Genomic DNA, 16,952 nt, shown 5'->3' on the forward strand with positions numbered 1-16,952 from the left:
TCTCACAACTTAAGCTAAAAATAGAAGAAAAATAGAATAAATAAATAATTTCTTAACACCTTTGGAAAACTTATTGGCACTTTCGTTTTTTTTCATGCTGATCTTGTGTTCTGACATTAAATTTGAAGAAAACATTTGTCAAGAATTTTAAGCCAATAATGGTCATGACAGCTTAAAACAATAAAAGCTTACAGCCTGATGCATGATGCATTTTTTTCATGGGAAAAACAAACTTCCATTGCTTGAGCTAACTTGTATGAGTTATGTTTTGCAGAGTTTAAACTAAGGACTGCTTTTGATTAATCATGCACAGAGATATTCAGAAAATCAATGGGTAAATGAATCAGCCAACCTGAAACTTGATGCAGGTGTGAAACTCTTGACTGGAAGTCTCCTCCATCAGGGTCAGAGTTTGATCTTGGGACCTCAAAGTGACGGTCATGACCAGAGTCTCGTTGGGTTTTAGGAGACTCGCACAAAATGATGTTTCAGCTCCAGCTTCAAGGACCGCAGGAATGGCTACCATGTACTGCCTACACACACACACACACACACACACACACACACACACACACACACACACAGATTATATAAAATAATTTTCACTACGGGGCTAAAAACATTGTTTGGAATTATTTTTACCATGTTTAACAAACAAATGTTTTACATTTGTATGAAAAAAGTTAATGTCTAATTTGGTCAACTCACGGCCCTGCAGTGGCTCCAACCACGCACATCCAACTCAGGTAAACAAACAGTGTCCATGTCCACATCTGAACTGCAGGACGATCCATGGCTAACTGTGACGAGTCCCAGAGACAGCCTGTGTTAAATAAACTGACAAAAATCAATACACCTTTCACCCATGTCACACAAACCCACTCATCATTTCTGGGTAACCTCTGCATCAGCCAGTTACTGTAAAGACAAAAACAAATAACCTCCTTTTTTTTTCAACTTTTAAAAATAAAATTTTAGAACATTATGTAAATGTGCAGATATAAGGGAGACTGACTTGAGGGAAAATGTTAAAATGTAGTTCAAAGTTATGAACACAGATTAATAAATTCTCAGCATACAAGCGTAAATCAGTTTATTTTTCTTCTAAGAAAAAATACTAATTATACCTAAATTAAAAAAAAAGAAAAAAGAAAATAAATCTAAGTGTATATATATATATTTTTTTCTTTAATCCTGGGTTGGTGACAAAGCTTATCTACAAGGACCCAGGAGCACGACTTGTATGAGCTTTGAAGGTTTTATTACAAAAAGATGTATAGAACAAAAATGAACAAAAACCTCAGCAGGTGCTGGAAAACCACAAAAACTGAAAATCACAGGAGAGCCTGGCCTAAACACACTTGGAAACAAAATACTCGACTTGATACAACAGCAAAACTATCTGGCATGACAAGACAGACACAGGACAAAGGGAGACGCAGACTATATATACATGAGGTAATGAGCCACAGGTGGAGACAATGAGGGCGGGGTCAACAATCACAAGAGCGGGAAACACACCAGGACAGGAAGTGAAGTAATCTGAAACAAGAGGAGAGCCATTACTACAACATAAAAACCAGACAGGACAACAAAATATCACACTGAACTAAGGATGTGAGTTAACATATAAGACGAGACATAACAGTTGGCTCACTGTCAATAGTTCCTTTGATTTTTCCTCACAAAGCAGATTTTAGGACACACAAAAACCTGACCTATAACATGTTATGGAAAAGATCAACACATTTATGAAGTCTCAGTTTAAATAATCCTTACCATAAATAAATCAAGGTGTTTTAAAGCTACAATCATGGGCTCACTTAATGTGATAAGATTAAAATTAAATGAATTAATAAATGACTTTTTAAAATTTTGTCCTTTTTAAAAATTTGTCACACTGGTGTTTTGAAACAAACAAAATAACAAATAAAGAAAACATAAAAGCTTCAAAGCTTCATATTAGCTGCTGTCTCTTTAAGACTCCCCACTCTACAAATCCCCACCCCTTGGATCAGCCTGACTTGAATAAGCCTCTCTGACAATCAGCTGAGCCTCATTAGTGGAACGAGTTGCAGCTAAGATTAAAGTGGCCGCTTATTCAAGCCACGCTTACTGGGGATAGCCCAGCCTTCTTTAGCCAGCTTCGTGGAATACCCCCCAGGTCCCAGCAGCTCTGATGATATTGCCCTCATAACGGCCACCAATGAGGAATATCCACCCCTTCTCTGTAGTCCACGGTGCTTCAAGTGTGATTTAAGAGTTCCAATAGACATGTGTATGTCGTGATGTGTGGAAAGCATTTGTAGTATCACACTATATTAATGTCTCTTATTAAAGTAATGTTCCATCAATGCAACCTGCTCTTCCGTCCTGGAAAACACCTAAATTTTCGCAGGGGCTGAGCTTAAACGGTCATCCAGCATAAACAGAAAGTAATGTAAGATTGATGCCTGATGGCTAACTGTGACGAGTCAAAGAGACAGCCTGTGTTAAATTAACTGCCAAAAATCAATACACCTTTCACCCATGTCATACAAACCCACTCATCATTTCTGGGTAACCTCTGCATCATTCAGTTACTGTAAGGACAAAAACAAATAACTTACTTTTTTTTCAACTTTTAAAAATAAAATTTTAGAACATTATGTAAATGTGCAAGGGAGACTGACTCGAGGGAGAGTAATGTACGATTGATGCCTGATGGGCTTCAGTTAAGCCATTCAGAGACACGTAGCATGGTCCTACCCTTTCTGGTTTCTCGAAATGTTTTTCATGATTCCTCAATTGTATTTCATGATCCCACAAATGTTTTTGTGCATTCATAAATGTTTTTGTGCATTCATAAATGTTTTTCAGATTGTTAAATGTTTTTTTTTTTCAGATTTTGAAATGTTTTTGCGCATTCATACATTTTTTTCAGATTTTGAAATGTTTTTTTCAGATTTTGAAATGTTTTTGCGCATTCATACATTTTTTTCAGATTTTGAAATGTTTTTGCGCATTCATACATTTTTTTCAGATTTTGAAATGTTTTTTTCAGATTTTGAAATGTTTTTGCGCATTCATACATTTTTTTCAGATTTTGAAATGTTTTTTTTTTCAGATTTTGAAATGTTTTTGTGCATTCACACGTTTTTTCCAGATTGTGAAATGTTCTTTTTTTTCAGATTGTGAAATGTTTTTTCTGATTTACAAATGTTTTTTCAGATTTTGAAATGTTTTTGCGCATTCGTAAATGTTTATGTGTATTTTGAAATGTTTTTTCGCATTGACCTTTAGGGCCACCATAATTTTGGGATACTGTGTCAAATTTGACTGAAACAGTGTGTAAGGGTTTAATCAGATTTGAGGAGATCTTGTTGTCTTGTGGGCTCTCCAGAGCTTTAATATGATATATATGATATATGATGAAAAGGCCAAATCTTTTGATGGGACCTTTTATCAGCTATTAGAAAAGGCTCAAGATGGAAGTATATTTATATCCTAGTTCCATGAAAACAGAGCAAACCTTCTGTGAGGCTGATCCATTAGACATTGATTGCATTGACAACTATTGCTGGAAAAACATCATTTCCCATGACTACATTCACACACTGTCAGAAGCTGTGTTTCCATTACACCTAGAACACAAAAGGTAAATATCCCAATAAAGACTTGGTAATGGAAACACCACATTTTCGAAATATCTCTTAAGTTTCAATGAAATGTTTTATGCTCTTAAGGTGGTTTTGCAGAGGTTTTGATATCGAACTTTGAAATGAGCACTACCACGGTTTAACTCATGTTTTAGCCTGTGCTCTGTCCTTCTCCTGTTGTTTATCTTTCTTCTGCTCTGACATGCTTTTTCTTTTTGACAGCTCAGACCCAGTGTCCAACATCACTACAAAATTAATCCAAGGCTTTATGGGTCATTATCATATTGGAGGACTTTTTACGTCCCCCCCTGAAATTTCAATAATCCCTGAACAAAATACAAAATCATGCAGTTGTTGTAAGATTTACTTGTCCTGAGACCAAATTTACATAAATTGAGAGAAAAAATAGTTTAAATTCTTTTCTGAAAATACCAAAAAAGTTTGGGGTACCCCTCTAATATGTGCTTTTTCACTTGTCCCCCGCCCTTGGTGACCAAATTGAACTCCTGTTAAAACTGTTAAAGTGGCTTATAAAACTAATTTCTTCTGTATTATTTTATTCCCAGATGTCTCTTGTAGATGTGGAAACATGTTTGTCAATCAACATAATAATTTTAATAAGTATTATTGTGCAAGAAACCAGTGTCCCCCAACTTGCACGCAACCCTGTTACCTTAAACCTGTTAGCATGGTAGAAGAAGAAGAAATGTGTGAGTCACATAACACACTGGAACTGACATCATTAGACAGTCTCCCAACTGCATGGTTAGAGCAAAGGTATGTGCAGTCTTCTTTTTTTCACATCTTTATAAGATTGTCAGCCTTGTTTGAATGTCTCACTTACCTAAAGCAATCCTGTTACCCATATTTCTAGAAAAATATAAATATTTAGACAAAAAAACTACTTATTTACTCATGTAGGTTTGTCCCATTGGTAAATGCAAACAGCTAGCCAAAAAGCTAGCATGGATTACTGAGAAAAAGCTACAATTAGCATAGATTTGCAATCCTGTTACTTGCAATCCTGTTACCATGATTTGAGTAACAGGGTTGCATGTCCTCAGTTTACACCTAATCAACAAACTGTTATTTATGGTTCAGTATTTAAAATCTAAATTAATTTAGTTTAAATGTACACACACACGTTCACTGTCACAGCCTGAGAGCATTTCTATCGCTGGTTGCGTTAACATTAATGCTCCATAGCGCCACCAAGGGGCTCAAAATTTCAGCCTCTCCGACTACTTTAAACTACAGGCCTGAAATTTGGTGGGCATAACAAGCATGCCTAGACCTACAAAAAAAGCCTACAATGACCATAGTCAATTCAGAACTGGAAGCTTGCTATTTGGACGTAAACATCAAATTTTGATGATTTTTAGCCTCAGACTATATGGATCAATTCCCTGGTTTTTCATCAAATCAACTCCAAACTTGGCTTGTGTACACTACATGCACTGACAATGATAAGTTCCAAATGGACTTTTGCTACCTCAATGGGCGTGGCCACAGATGACCGTCAAAGTTGACCATCTTAGCTGTTTTATGAAAACCTTAATAGCTCTCTAGTACAGTGTTGGATCGGGACCAAAATGCACACAGAGGTTCAGTGTCACAGCTTCTGTGCATTTCTATCACTGGCTGCACTAACATTAATGCTCCAGAGTGCCACCCAGGGGCTCAAATCTGCAGCCCATCCAGCTACTTTGAGCTACAGCCATCAAAAGTTTTGGGCTAAACCCTCATGCCTAGCCCCTGGCATGTAGCCATCGCAAGGGACATTTGGGATATCCTGTTAAAAAAAATATGACATTTAAATGTCACATTTCCATTGGGCTGTGGAAAGTTCTACCATTTTCAACCCTTTTGCACTTGGTGTTTGTTTGTGTTTTGAAAAGTGCCGCGTTTGCACTGACTCAGCTTAAGAATATGTCTGTACTTGATTTTTCTTTCTGTGTGTGTGTGTGTGTGTGTGTGTGTGTGTGTGTGTGTGTGTGTGTGTGTGTGTGTGTGTGTGTTTGTACAAACTACGTTGCCCAAATGGTTTAGCTGTACATTGTAATTCTCAACCATATCTCGTATCAGGGTGTATGTGTAGTGATAGGAGGATGAAGACTTGCTACCTGGGTACTCATGGAAACTCCTAAGGGGGTGGACACTGAGAAATTCTAATTCTGTAAGAATAAACATCTCAGCTGGGTGAACATTCTTACTTCCCTGTTATCACTCCCACATCTTGTCTTGCTTTTCAACCAAGTATTAAAAAAAACTGATGTAACAGTGCCAAGCATATTAAAAATATATATTGTATTCAAACTTGGAGAAATGGCCCCAGTAAATGAGAGGATGAGAGTAATTATGTCTATTGATAGAATAATTTACCCCAAAGAACCTTCCAACATAGCTTTTTGGTCATACAAAATCAAATGCCCTTCTGCACACTTTTTTTAGCGTTTATTTTTTTAATTTATTTTTTTGGTTTCAACATATGTACTTAAAGAAAATGTAAGTCTGGACAGTACATCAGCTACAAGTAACGCTTCTAGTAGCGTAGTGCTACCACGTTTTCATAGGCTAATGTAACAACAAGCAGATTCTCAGCTCATCCAATAGCTGAGTAGCCATCCATATGTACTGTTACTGAGATGTGTCCGTAATGTGTAACCCACACACATAAAGTGTGAGCACCGTGCTGTGCATCCCCACAGTTTTGGGGTGTGCGCCAATTCACACTGGATGTGTGTGGGTTACACATATTTTGAAATTACCAGATACTCTGATCTTTTTTGCGTCTGATTTCCTGTTTGGTTTGATCTGTACTGAAGAGATTGAATAGACTTGCAGTGAAACAGCTGCACTCAGTCGTTGGTGATCACGGCGCTGGGAGACCGCAGCATGTGCTGTGTCAGTGCAATGATTGACTAGAGTGGTTTCTAAGTACAGCGTAGCGCAGCACTCAGGCTTTGTGTAAGAATTGGAGGTAATGTCAGTGAAACCTGGTTATGTCCTGCCAGTCATCTACCAAACTGAGCTAATGTAACCTCCCTCTTTATTTCGTTGATAGACTCTCAAGTTTGAATGGACCACTGCAGAATAACTGTGGGTTGGAATCAACATTAGCACAAACAGCTTAGCTCCTGTTTTAGCCTTTAGCTCGTGCTCTATGTCTCTACTGTCAATCTTTCTTCTGCTCTTCTGTTCTTTTTCTGTCTGACAATTAGGCTCCAGTGTCCACCATCACTACAAAATTAATCTCAGAAATCGTTTTCAGTAGAGAAAAACACAGATTTCTCTTCACGCTACTCAACTTCGTCGGCCGGCGTGGTGGTGTCATAGAGACTTTGTTGTGCTGTAAATCACTCCGGTCATGCTAGACCCGAACTGGAAGCTAAGAGGTAGCATTTTAAAATAACCTTCAACCTGTAACATTGGCGCTAATAATCCCGCACTAAAGTGTGGATTACATCATGCATATATCTAGAAAGTAGACTCTTTCAAGGTCACTTACAAACTCCCCACAGGGACTTTAAAAATGTCTTTAGCTTAATAGAAAACAATCTAGTAATACTTGTTTTTCTTCTAATCTGAACCTGAACTTATTTTGCTGTAGGAGTGAGATGAGTTCACCATTACAAGTAAAATAAACAGCAAAAAAACAAAAAAACAACTCACTGAAACTTTGAGAAAATTTAGTTTTATTCAGGATCATCCTGAGTCCATCAAAACAACAGCGGTGGTCCAGCTGCAAATGAAGAGGAAAAAGATAAATGAGCCACTTTTTTTTCTCTCTTTTTAACCAAGGTCTTCTTTTGTATGTCTTTGGTCAGAGTGAATCCTGAATGACTTTCAGGGAAAGTGTTAGAATATGTCCACCATACTGCTATATGTAATACACTATGAGTTAAAAGGTTGAGAACAGTCCAGTTTCTGCATCTTTTGTTACAATTCAAGAAGTTCAAGTCCAGTGAATAGCTTGTATTGGCATGAACCCACAGACATTTAAAAAAAGGGTAAGCTCACCAAAACCTGAATAAATAACTTGCATGATGTTGTAAATTGTATTCTCATTGATGTAATATAATCAGGAAGGTGATTTAAGGATCAATGCGGGGTCATTTGCCCTCTCAAAGAAGGTTACCTGCACAGGGGAAGATATACTGAGTTTCAGCCTGGTCATCTGAGAGGAAAAAAAAAAAAGAGGAGAGATCAGACTTTGAAGAGGAATTAAACCAATAAAACTGTGAAGTTTTCTTTCAAGAACAGTCAGATTCCCTGAGAACAGAGGGCATGTAGCAAAATTTGCCATCTCTATTTAGCTTTCTCTTTCTCTGTCTCTGGTTGTGGTGATGAACTGTTAGCATTTCCAGTATGGCTGCCCCAAGAGCTCTCACCTTTGTGGAGATGCACTGGTTACATAATTTCTCATTGATAAATAATCAGTTTGAATGTTAGAAACTTATACCAGATATGGAGCTTCACAGTGTGTGTAAGTCAGAGTATCTTATTTACTTGGCTGATAGTAGTCGTAGACGTGCACCACAGCTGGCTTCAGGTTCTGCACTGGCAGCTCCTGTATGAGCTCCAGCTCATGATTGATGGGTGTGTCTTTGGGCAACTGGTGGAAGACAAACAGATGACATGATCTGTAACAAGTCTGGACATCTGTCCCCCTTCTTTTTCCCTCGCCGTGATTTCTCTCACCTCATTTAGATACACCACAACATGGTCATTCTTCTCTTCAACACGATCCACCAGCAGGGCCCCTTTGAGCTGTAAAAAGACCACAGCCAGGTGAATTATCATCACCTTCCTGAAGACATAACAGATCATAACTTTGAAACAACTTACCTTCTTTAAAGACTCGGGGTCTGGGACAAATCCAGAGAGCATTTTAATATCCAGGATCACCATGTTCGTCTTCATCTCCTCACCAAAGTATCTGAAACAGAAGGTCATAAATGAGTCACTAAAGCCCGAGTGGTTCAGTTCAGATCGTCTCAGAACGGGACACATTTTGTGGTGTTTCTTTTGACTAAAACTGGGAAAAGTGCTCAAATTAGTGACCCGTACCGCCCCACTTTTTGATACCCTTTTGTTGGGGTGCCAACATGACAGTAATACTGTCTGCTCCTTTACCCAAACATCACAGACTGTTACTTTGAAAGTGCCTATCTACAAGTTTTAGTCAAGACCGAGCAATCTGATTGGAGAAGAGATATTCAATTAGTGCTGAGTAAAAAAAGTGTTGAGTAATGGACGACATGACAGCTTAGAGAAGAGAGGCCAAAACATTTAGAGCTCCCCCTACTGACTGACTGACTCCAGTGCAGGACACACTGTCCCACTCCTCCAGAAAACAGATGAGCCATGATAGTTTGAAAGTTACACAGTATGTAACAACCATAGAGTACATGTACTATTGTACGGTTTTGAAGCCAAAATACCCCTGTCTCGGGTGCAGCCATTGTGCAGCCAGAGTCTGCGCAATAGACACTGTGAGCGATTCTGGGAGAATCTGAGTGACAAAAATAAGATTTTTTTTTTTCTTTCGAGAGTTTAATCACTTCCATGGCTCTCCCGACATATTTTACAATCCCTGATAAAAATACACACAACGACAGCTGTCAATCATCAATATAAACGTGATGTAAAACCTCATTTTTAACCTCTTATAATTAATGAAAACAAAACTCTTCAAATATAAGAAGACCAGAATAAAGGCAGCCAAATGGTATCTTCAAACCACCACCACAGTAATCAGACGTGAGAAACATATTTACGAGGTGTATTAGTTTTTTCAAATTTGACCACAGCTCATCTGGAATGACTGGAGAGATGGATTTTTTGACCTATGCTGCAGCCAGCCACTAGGGGGAGTTTGGTGAGAAGACGTTTGGTTTTAGTAAGCTGTAATGGAAAATGGATATAACACCATAATTTCCAGCACTGTTGACAAATGCGGTGGAGATGCATCAGATTAGCAAAGTAGTAAGGATACAGATATGAGAGTAGAGGCAGAGTTGAGTTAAACTCACTCTGTCCTGGTCTTCAGAGTAAGCCTCTGTCTGTTAGAAGTGACTTTACAGTCGGCTTCTGGTTGGACCTCCACTCTGAGTGTGGTGCCATCGGTTGGTGTGGGGATGTTGTAGTGAAGAGAAATCTGGATAACAGGTTAATAACCATGATGTAAGAATTGATAATGGACAATCACATTTTAAGGGGGCAAAACCACCATGATCACCCCTCTGGACCAAATCCTGTAGACATCACAGTACATTTTTATACACTCAAAGTCTACCCCAGTGAGATGAAACTGAACTGCATTTCAACATTTTGCCAGTGGATCACAGTGTGAAAAGTTTGTGTTTTTATGTTTTTAAAAAGATCTCATGAAAAATGTCAAAGAACAAAAGGTGCTCTTGAAATTCAACTCACAAGAGCCCCAGGGACACAAAGAACATGTTCACTGACCTGAACTGAAGCACATGAAGTTCCTTTCACCTCCACCTCATACTTTCCTGTCCCGTCCTTCAGCAGCTCCTCCTGGTAGAGCAGCCTGTTGTCCTGGTTGATGTCAAACATCAGCTGACCGCTTGAAGACTTGACCATCACTGTGCTAGAACCTTCTGGACTGAAAACACGAGTAGAGTAGAGAGCCAGAGCCTGAAGAGCCACCACAGTGTCCTAAAACATGCAGACAGAAATAACATTATACAGGAGGGGTGATATTTTACTGATGAGAGAAGCTGGAAAAACAATGAAAGGATGCTTAAAAAAAATACAACCTGACCCCGAGATCAAATCAATCAATAATATTAAATCCATGAATACCTGATTAACAAAGTACACTTTTCAGAAAAAAAACTAATGCTAAATTGCTTCACCTACGGTTCCACATCTTTGTTTTATTGCTTTCTCACTGGAAAATATGTTAAGACTTCTGTATGTTTTGATCAATTTCACTTAAAAGGCATACAATTATTATGAGAAATTCAGTTCCTGGATTTCATCGACCATTACAAAAGGGAACACTCATTATTTCATAATTATTTTCTGTCTGAATCAATCAGGTGGGAATTGAGCCTTTTAATATCTCTGTTTTTTAATGTCTATGTTGAAAGTCTCCTGCGTCTTTTGTTTGCTCTGTTTTAAACAAACGAGCTTTTTGTGCTCTAATTAACTAACACACATCCAGATATGAATGACAGATCCCTTCTGTGCTCTGTGTTGATTTTGTCTATTTCCAAATGCTTACTAGGAGCTCATAGTGCCAAAAGTTCAAACCATAGAGTGTACAAAACACAAAACACAACATCATGTTTTTCAGAACAGAAGAATTCTCATCGGAATTGTCTCACAGCCTCCAAAATCATTTCTGTTGGCAACACTATCAACAAGTCAGAGCCAGGCAGGAAAACATGCTCATTAAACCCAATTAACCTCATCATAACATCACTTTACAACATACACACCCCATCAATAGCGGATCTTATGAGCATTACTAAATGGTTGTGTCATTTTGAAGTCAATCAAACCAAGAACAACAAAAAGAAGTTCAGATCCACCTATAGGTCCTAATTTATCAAAAGTGTTTATGAACTAAAAATGGGTGTTTGCTATGGTGGCCAGTAGATGTCAGACAATTTGCAAACGCTAAAACATGAATGCAAAAGCTACAACACGAGTGCAGGCACCACAACACAATGGAAGTACAGCCACAATGGAAGTCAAGAGAAAAGTTGTGAGAGTAAGTAAATGATTGTTTGCTTTTTTTTTTTTACCTTCAGCTATGACAAATATAGCTTTAATGCTAACGTTATTGATTCATCAAGCTGAATATTAAATGACTTTTTTTTTTTTTGTCTGGTAAAGAAGTACAATTACTATGATATAAATAACAAGGTGAGACCAAACATGATCATCTTTTGCAACTTTTCTGTGTTGGTTGCAATCACTAACCTCTTTTAACTTCCATTGTGGCTGTACTTGCATCAAGATGTAGCGTTTGCATTACCCCTGCATTCGTGTTGCGGCTTTTGCAAATTGTCTGGCACCCACCGGCCACCGTAGTTCATTCATATCCATGCACAAACCAACATCTATTAATCTGAGTTTTGGCAGATGGTATGCTCAAATCCCACCTGAGGTCTGAGTTTGTGTAAGCAGTGCAGTGCAAATTCGGTGTGTCAGCTGAATAATAACAAAAGACATTCATTTCTTTGAGATCACACCAGTTGGTTCGTCTTATAGTACTAATAATCATAAAACTCCAGTCTACCCCTGCACAATTGCGAACAAGCGACACACTTTTTGGCCAGGCTCCAAAGCAATCACTAATAAAAAGTTAATGAAAGTTTGTAGGTTAACCAGTTTTTGGTCCTGCACATTGAAAATGTTTCACTGTCTGGACATGGTGCACGTTTGTCTGTTTCCCTGTCACTGACACATGTTTGGTAAGAGCTCCACTCCTCCTCAGTCTGTGACAGGTTCAGGCTGGAGTCTGACTGCAGCTTCTTTCAGACCTGCTACACTTTTTTTTTTTAACATCAACATTTTTTTTTTTAACAGACATCTTTTCACATTTCTGTATCTGAATAGAAATAATCGTATGTTGCATCTTGTGGTGAGACACCACAAATTAATTAATTTAAGTATAACCAAAAGATGTGAAAATCAAATGTTTGAAACTAATGCAGTTTGGTTTGTCACATCCATTTCCTTGCAGATGTGTTTTTTTTCCTCCATCGTTGTAAGGTTAGTTGTGGTCAAAGTTTTGACCCCTTTGACCTAACTTCTGACCCTGAGGTGCGCCCTCTAGTGGATGTATATAAGCATAAATGAGCCTTTAACAGCTTTCACCATTAGAACTTTCCCCTCCATGCTAACTTTCACCTCATAGCATACTCATAAACCACCATACACACAAAAAAGAGTGACCTCTCAAATCTTCCAGAGTAGGTTGTTAGCTCTACCTCCTCCTACTTTTCCATGCCATTGTTTTTTTTGTTTTTTTTTCCATTTGTTTGTAAAAGAGAATCTCAAGCGACATACTTGTCAAAGACCTCTCTTTGAAAGGTTATCGCCCCAGACTTTGTCAGCTTTGTTTGAGGGGTACCTGTGTGGAGGAGAAACCTCCACGATGGTTCTGTTGGGTGGTCAGCCATTTGGCGATGCTGGTGGAGTATGCCAGTTGTTCAGCAGAAGTAGGGGCGCTGAGCACAGCCAGCAGCACATAAGAGCTGATCTCCACTGACAGAGAACTGGAGGTGTCTGTCGATGTCTGAGACCAGTGGATGTAACTTCCTAAAAACAACCACAAACAGAAAGATGTGCACAGGCTGAGCTACATTCACAGAGAAAAGGGGATTATTTGGAGCTCCTGTAAATTATGGTCTGAGCTCATTTTGTCCAGTGCATGCAAAAGTGCTGCTTTCTGACTCCTGACATCAGGCATCTGACACCTACACCCTCCGACTGCTTTCAGACATTAAAAGTAATGATAGAGAAACGTGTTTCACTTCCTAATGAGCTTGTTTGCCTCTATAGGCCATAAAAGATTAGTTTTTAAAGAGCTGTAAGCAGATGACCTACCTGTGCGAGTTGCCACTGTATCAAGGTGCCCCAGGAGCCGGCCTCGCGTCTCCATGTCTCCTGCCAGGGTGAAGACGTAGGCCATCAGAGCTGTGGCGTAGGTGTTGCTGAGGTCACCCAAAGATTCCCTGAGGCAGGTCAGGCCGTTGCTCACAACAGGACTCTAATATCAGAAACGATCATGAAGCAATCATTAAAATAAATGATATATAATTTCATTGACACTATACAGTTTTAAAATACCCATAAGTACCCAGACAGTAAGAAGTCTGAAGTTATCTGGAGCTACTGTTGATGTGAATGAAGTTTTTAGTATGCTGCCTGTTAGCTGGGCTCACAGCTTTGTTACAAACTATCAATCATGCACTCAAACTGTGTGAGATTAATTACTCTACCAGGGAAGGATCCAATGAATGATCTTTGAATGATGTAAAATTAAACTGTTTGTAGTTTATACACATCAGGTCTTGCCAGTTTAGCTTGGGTTTGTCATGCCATGTTTGTAGTATGTTTTTGGACTATCAAGACTTGAAAACTACCCCTGAAGGTTACATTTTCAACACTGTTGTTAAGTAAGTAGTGATTAATAAAAGATTTATCTTGAGTTAACGACTGATGATTATGCAATTAATCATGATAACTTAAAAAAAAAAAAAAAAAAAAAACGGTATGGAGGCTCTCGTTCGATATGTTTGGATTCAGAGGTCCCTCTTTCAAACAGAAAAAAAACAGAGTCATCTCTAAGAGTCTACTCACACTAACAGACGAGTTCATCTCCAAGAAGCCAGCAATGATGTATGCAGTGAGAGTGACTTCATCAGACACACCGCCCTGCAGAGAGAAAGTTTTGAACAAGTACACATCATTAGCAGACCTTCAACAGACTGACTAAAACCCTTTGTATATGTAGCCATGAGTGAAAGGTGTGTGGCCTGTATTTGTGTTTTGGATAGAGGAGAGGCTCAGGGCCTGCTGCTTCTCAATGAGCATCAATAAGTGATGCTTTCATGTCAGTCTCCAAACTCCAGAAAAGTCACTAGATTTGTCGCTGATCATTTTTTTTGAAAAAAGTTGATTGAGTGGTCTAAAAAGTCGCTAAATATGGCAACAAAGTCACTGTTGCCAACATTGTCCTGCATGCTGCAACCACATGTAACATTAAAGCCGATCACCAGTGGCATTATCAGCTCTAGCATTTTACGTCTGGTTAACTGAGATTTTGGCTCTCCAAGACCCCTTTACAAAGTACATCACTCTTAAATCTCAAGAAAACGTTTTCCTGACCCTTTGTCTGCTAATCACAAAATCCTGTTGCATAATGAAAAATGAAAATCTTTAAATAAAAAGAAACAGAACCTGTAAGAGTCGTCTTTTTTGTGACTGAAAAATAACCAACCCAGTCATTTTAGGTCATGTAGTATTTATACCTGCACTGTTTCTGCTTACCTTCATTCTGTTGTTGAAAAGTTCTCCCAATTTTTGGAAACAGCCGTTTTGCTGTTGCTTGCTTTCCAGCCAGGACTTTGATTCTTGGATCTTTTTTGGGTCGATGAAGACAAAGGACTGTGCTTTGGCAAAGGATCTCACCACAAAAGCTGTGAGCCTGAAAACAAGAATCATATAAAAACATAAAATGGTCTAAGTAAAAAGCTGATTCTGACTGGCTGTGGTTGATTGGCCTGACTGGCTGTACTTTCAGTCATGGAGCTGGGCTCCTCCATGTTAAAACACGGGACATGGGTCAAACTTTAAAATCACAAAACACACTAAATCAGTTTTTGTCTCTGAGACCTCGTTTACACTAAGTTTCGCAGTGAAAAAAATCTGCGTTTACATGGAAACGCTGATGGACTGAAAAAGCTGTAGTAAGCATGCCAGGCCTGTAGGTGGCGCTATAAATGTATTGTCCAGTTACCCCTTTTGGGACTTCTCCATAGAAGAAGGATTGAGCAGATCATCTGGTTCAAATGCCAGCTTACTGTTTGCACTGCAATGGTGGCAGCAGCGTTTAAAAAAAAATCCCACTCTGGAGACCATTTTCTAACGTTTGGGGTGTAGGTCGGCTAAAACACTGTTTCCGTGTAAACATGAGGCCAAAACGCAACAAAACTTTTGCGTTTCACCCTAAAAAATGTCATGTGCACGGGCCCTGAAGTTCATTGATATCACGCAAATTTGTGTTCTGAGTTTATTTTTCTGAGAAGTTTAGTCGTAATCTGTGATTTGATGCTTTGGAAGGCAACATGATGGATGGGTCTATTGACAAATGGAGCTCCTGTGTGCACCAGATTATGAGAGCAGTAGTGAAGAGCAACCACTAACACAAGAGCCATTTACCTTTCCATGAGTTTCCCCTTTTTTTTTTTTTTTTCAAAATAACACCCGTCCCCCTTTATCTGAGCTTGGGACTGGCAAAAGTGACCTAAAAGAGATGCACACATGCAAGATTCATTGGCCTGCTCTGGCTCTAGCTAAGAGGGACTGACAGCTGAGTGACAGAGGGTCTCCAAACTCCACAAAGAGTCCCTGTTTTGTAAAAGAGTCACTGAAGGGTCTGAAAAATTGTAAAATATAACAACAAAGCTGCAAAGTTGGCAACACCATTACCAACATAAAGGAATACTGGACATTCTCCCTGAATTTATTTAATCAGAGATAACATAAGTGGACTAATCTGCACACCTTAGGTAGCACAAAGTGAAGTTCATATAGTCAAGCCTGCAAAGTTCATGCACCAAAATGACTCTGTCCCATCTGCAAATTGAATCCTTGTTGGGGTGCCACACATAAGCAACATAAACGTGAATGAGACTCAGACATGTTCTCACCAGGTGTTTCCTGATCCTTTTCCAAAAGCGCTGTAAGCACCATCAGAGTGTTTGTAGTTGAGCTGTCTCTGGTAGCCTGTGTAATTAGAATAAGTACTTGTTACAACTGTCAGATTCACATCTTCAAAACTGAAGCAGATTGTCTTACTGAGGCCATACATCAGTGTTCATTATTCATGCATCACAAGGTTGTATAGGAGCCCTGAAGGTGAATAAACAAGTTCAAAAGTAACCAAAGTAATTGATAAGTTTGAATAAAGTCAATGGATAGCTAATCTCTAATATCAAAGCGTTATTCCCCCCCCCCCCCCCCCCCCCCCCCGTATAAAAAGTACTCATACACACCACTGGTCAGGAATTTGGCTGCCTTATCCATGATTTTTGGAGTTAGCTGCTGGGTGTTTTTCAGGTATTGGAGGATGTAGATGTTGGGGGCCAAGAGCACCATGTTCTGCTCTCCACACCCATAAGGCATCTGCAGCAGCCCGTCCAGGTTCTTCAGAGCTCGGCCCAGGATGTCACCTGCACAGATACATTTCTTATGTAGAGCATGTGTGGGAAGCACTGATGGTGCTTCCTCAGCTGCAAAATCTTCACTAGTTGCAGTCATGCCTTTACAGATCCATTTAGCAACATGTGTAAGAGACATTATGATGCTACAGAAGAGGATTAGGGCCACTGTGGAAAAAAAAAAAAGTCAGAATTCTAAAGTCAAAGTCACAATTTTAAGAAAAGAATCAAAATTCTAAGAAACAACTCAAAAATCTTACTTTTTTTTTCTCAGAAAAAATAGTAATAAAAAGATTTGATATATTTCAAGTTTTTTCTTTTTTTTTTTTCCAGTGGCACTTATCCTTATTTGTGCAGTGCTGTACAAGACAAGTCAAAGGAAAGA

The 16,952-nt window shown here is 38.9% G+C and overlaps 2 protein-coding genes across 2 annotated transcripts in view; both read right to left on the reverse strand.

Moving 5' to 3' along the window:
- LOC141802780 (alpha-2-macroglobulin-like protein 1) overlaps positions 1–1,401 on the reverse strand; it is a 31,708-nt gene extending 30,307 nt beyond the window's left edge. Inside the window, exons 1-3 of the mRNA XM_074686510.1 lie at positions 1,300–1,401; positions 709–800; positions 353–533 (exon numbers count right to left, since the gene is read on the reverse strand). Of these exons, the coding sequence (XP_074542611.1) occupies positions 353–533; positions 709–794 (267 nt within the window). The 5' untranslated portion in view covers positions 795–800; positions 1,300–1,401. The remainder of the gene's footprint in view (positions 1–352; positions 534–708; positions 801–1,299) is intronic.
- Positions 1,402–7,357: 5,956 nt separating this feature from the next.
- Positions 7,358–16,952, reverse strand: part of LOC141785256 (alpha-2-macroglobulin-like) — a 30,241-nt gene continuing 20,646 nt past the window's right edge. Inside the window, exons 24-36 of the mRNA XM_074663446.1 lie at positions 16,403–16,579; positions 16,058–16,133; positions 14,676–14,832; positions 13,986–14,060; positions 13,230–13,392; positions 12,754–12,941; positions 10,110–10,322; positions 9,674–9,798; positions 8,487–8,577; positions 8,340–8,408; positions 8,148–8,253; positions 7,777–7,815; positions 7,358–7,380 (exon numbers count right to left, since the gene is read on the reverse strand). Coding sequence (XP_074519547.1) covers positions 7,358–7,380; positions 7,777–7,815; positions 8,148–8,253; positions 8,340–8,408; positions 8,487–8,577; positions 9,674–9,798; positions 10,110–10,322; positions 12,754–12,941; positions 13,230–13,392; positions 13,986–14,060; positions 14,676–14,832; positions 16,058–16,133; positions 16,403–16,579 — 1,502 coding nt within the window. The remainder of the gene's footprint in view (positions 7,381–7,776; positions 7,816–8,147; positions 8,254–8,339; positions 8,409–8,486; positions 8,578–9,673; positions 9,799–10,109; positions 10,323–12,753; positions 12,942–13,229; positions 13,393–13,985; positions 14,061–14,675; positions 14,833–16,057; positions 16,134–16,402; positions 16,580–16,952) is intronic.

Source organism: Halichoeres trimaculatus, unplaced genomic scaffold (genome assembly GCF_033239565.1).
Source record: "Halichoeres trimaculatus isolate MK-OKI-2021-1 unplaced genomic scaffold, fHalTri1.1 fHalTri1_scaffold_2, whole genome shotgun sequence".
In the NCBI taxonomy this organism is placed as follows: Eukaryota; Metazoa; Chordata; class Actinopteri; order Labriformes; family Labridae; genus Halichoeres; species Halichoeres trimaculatus.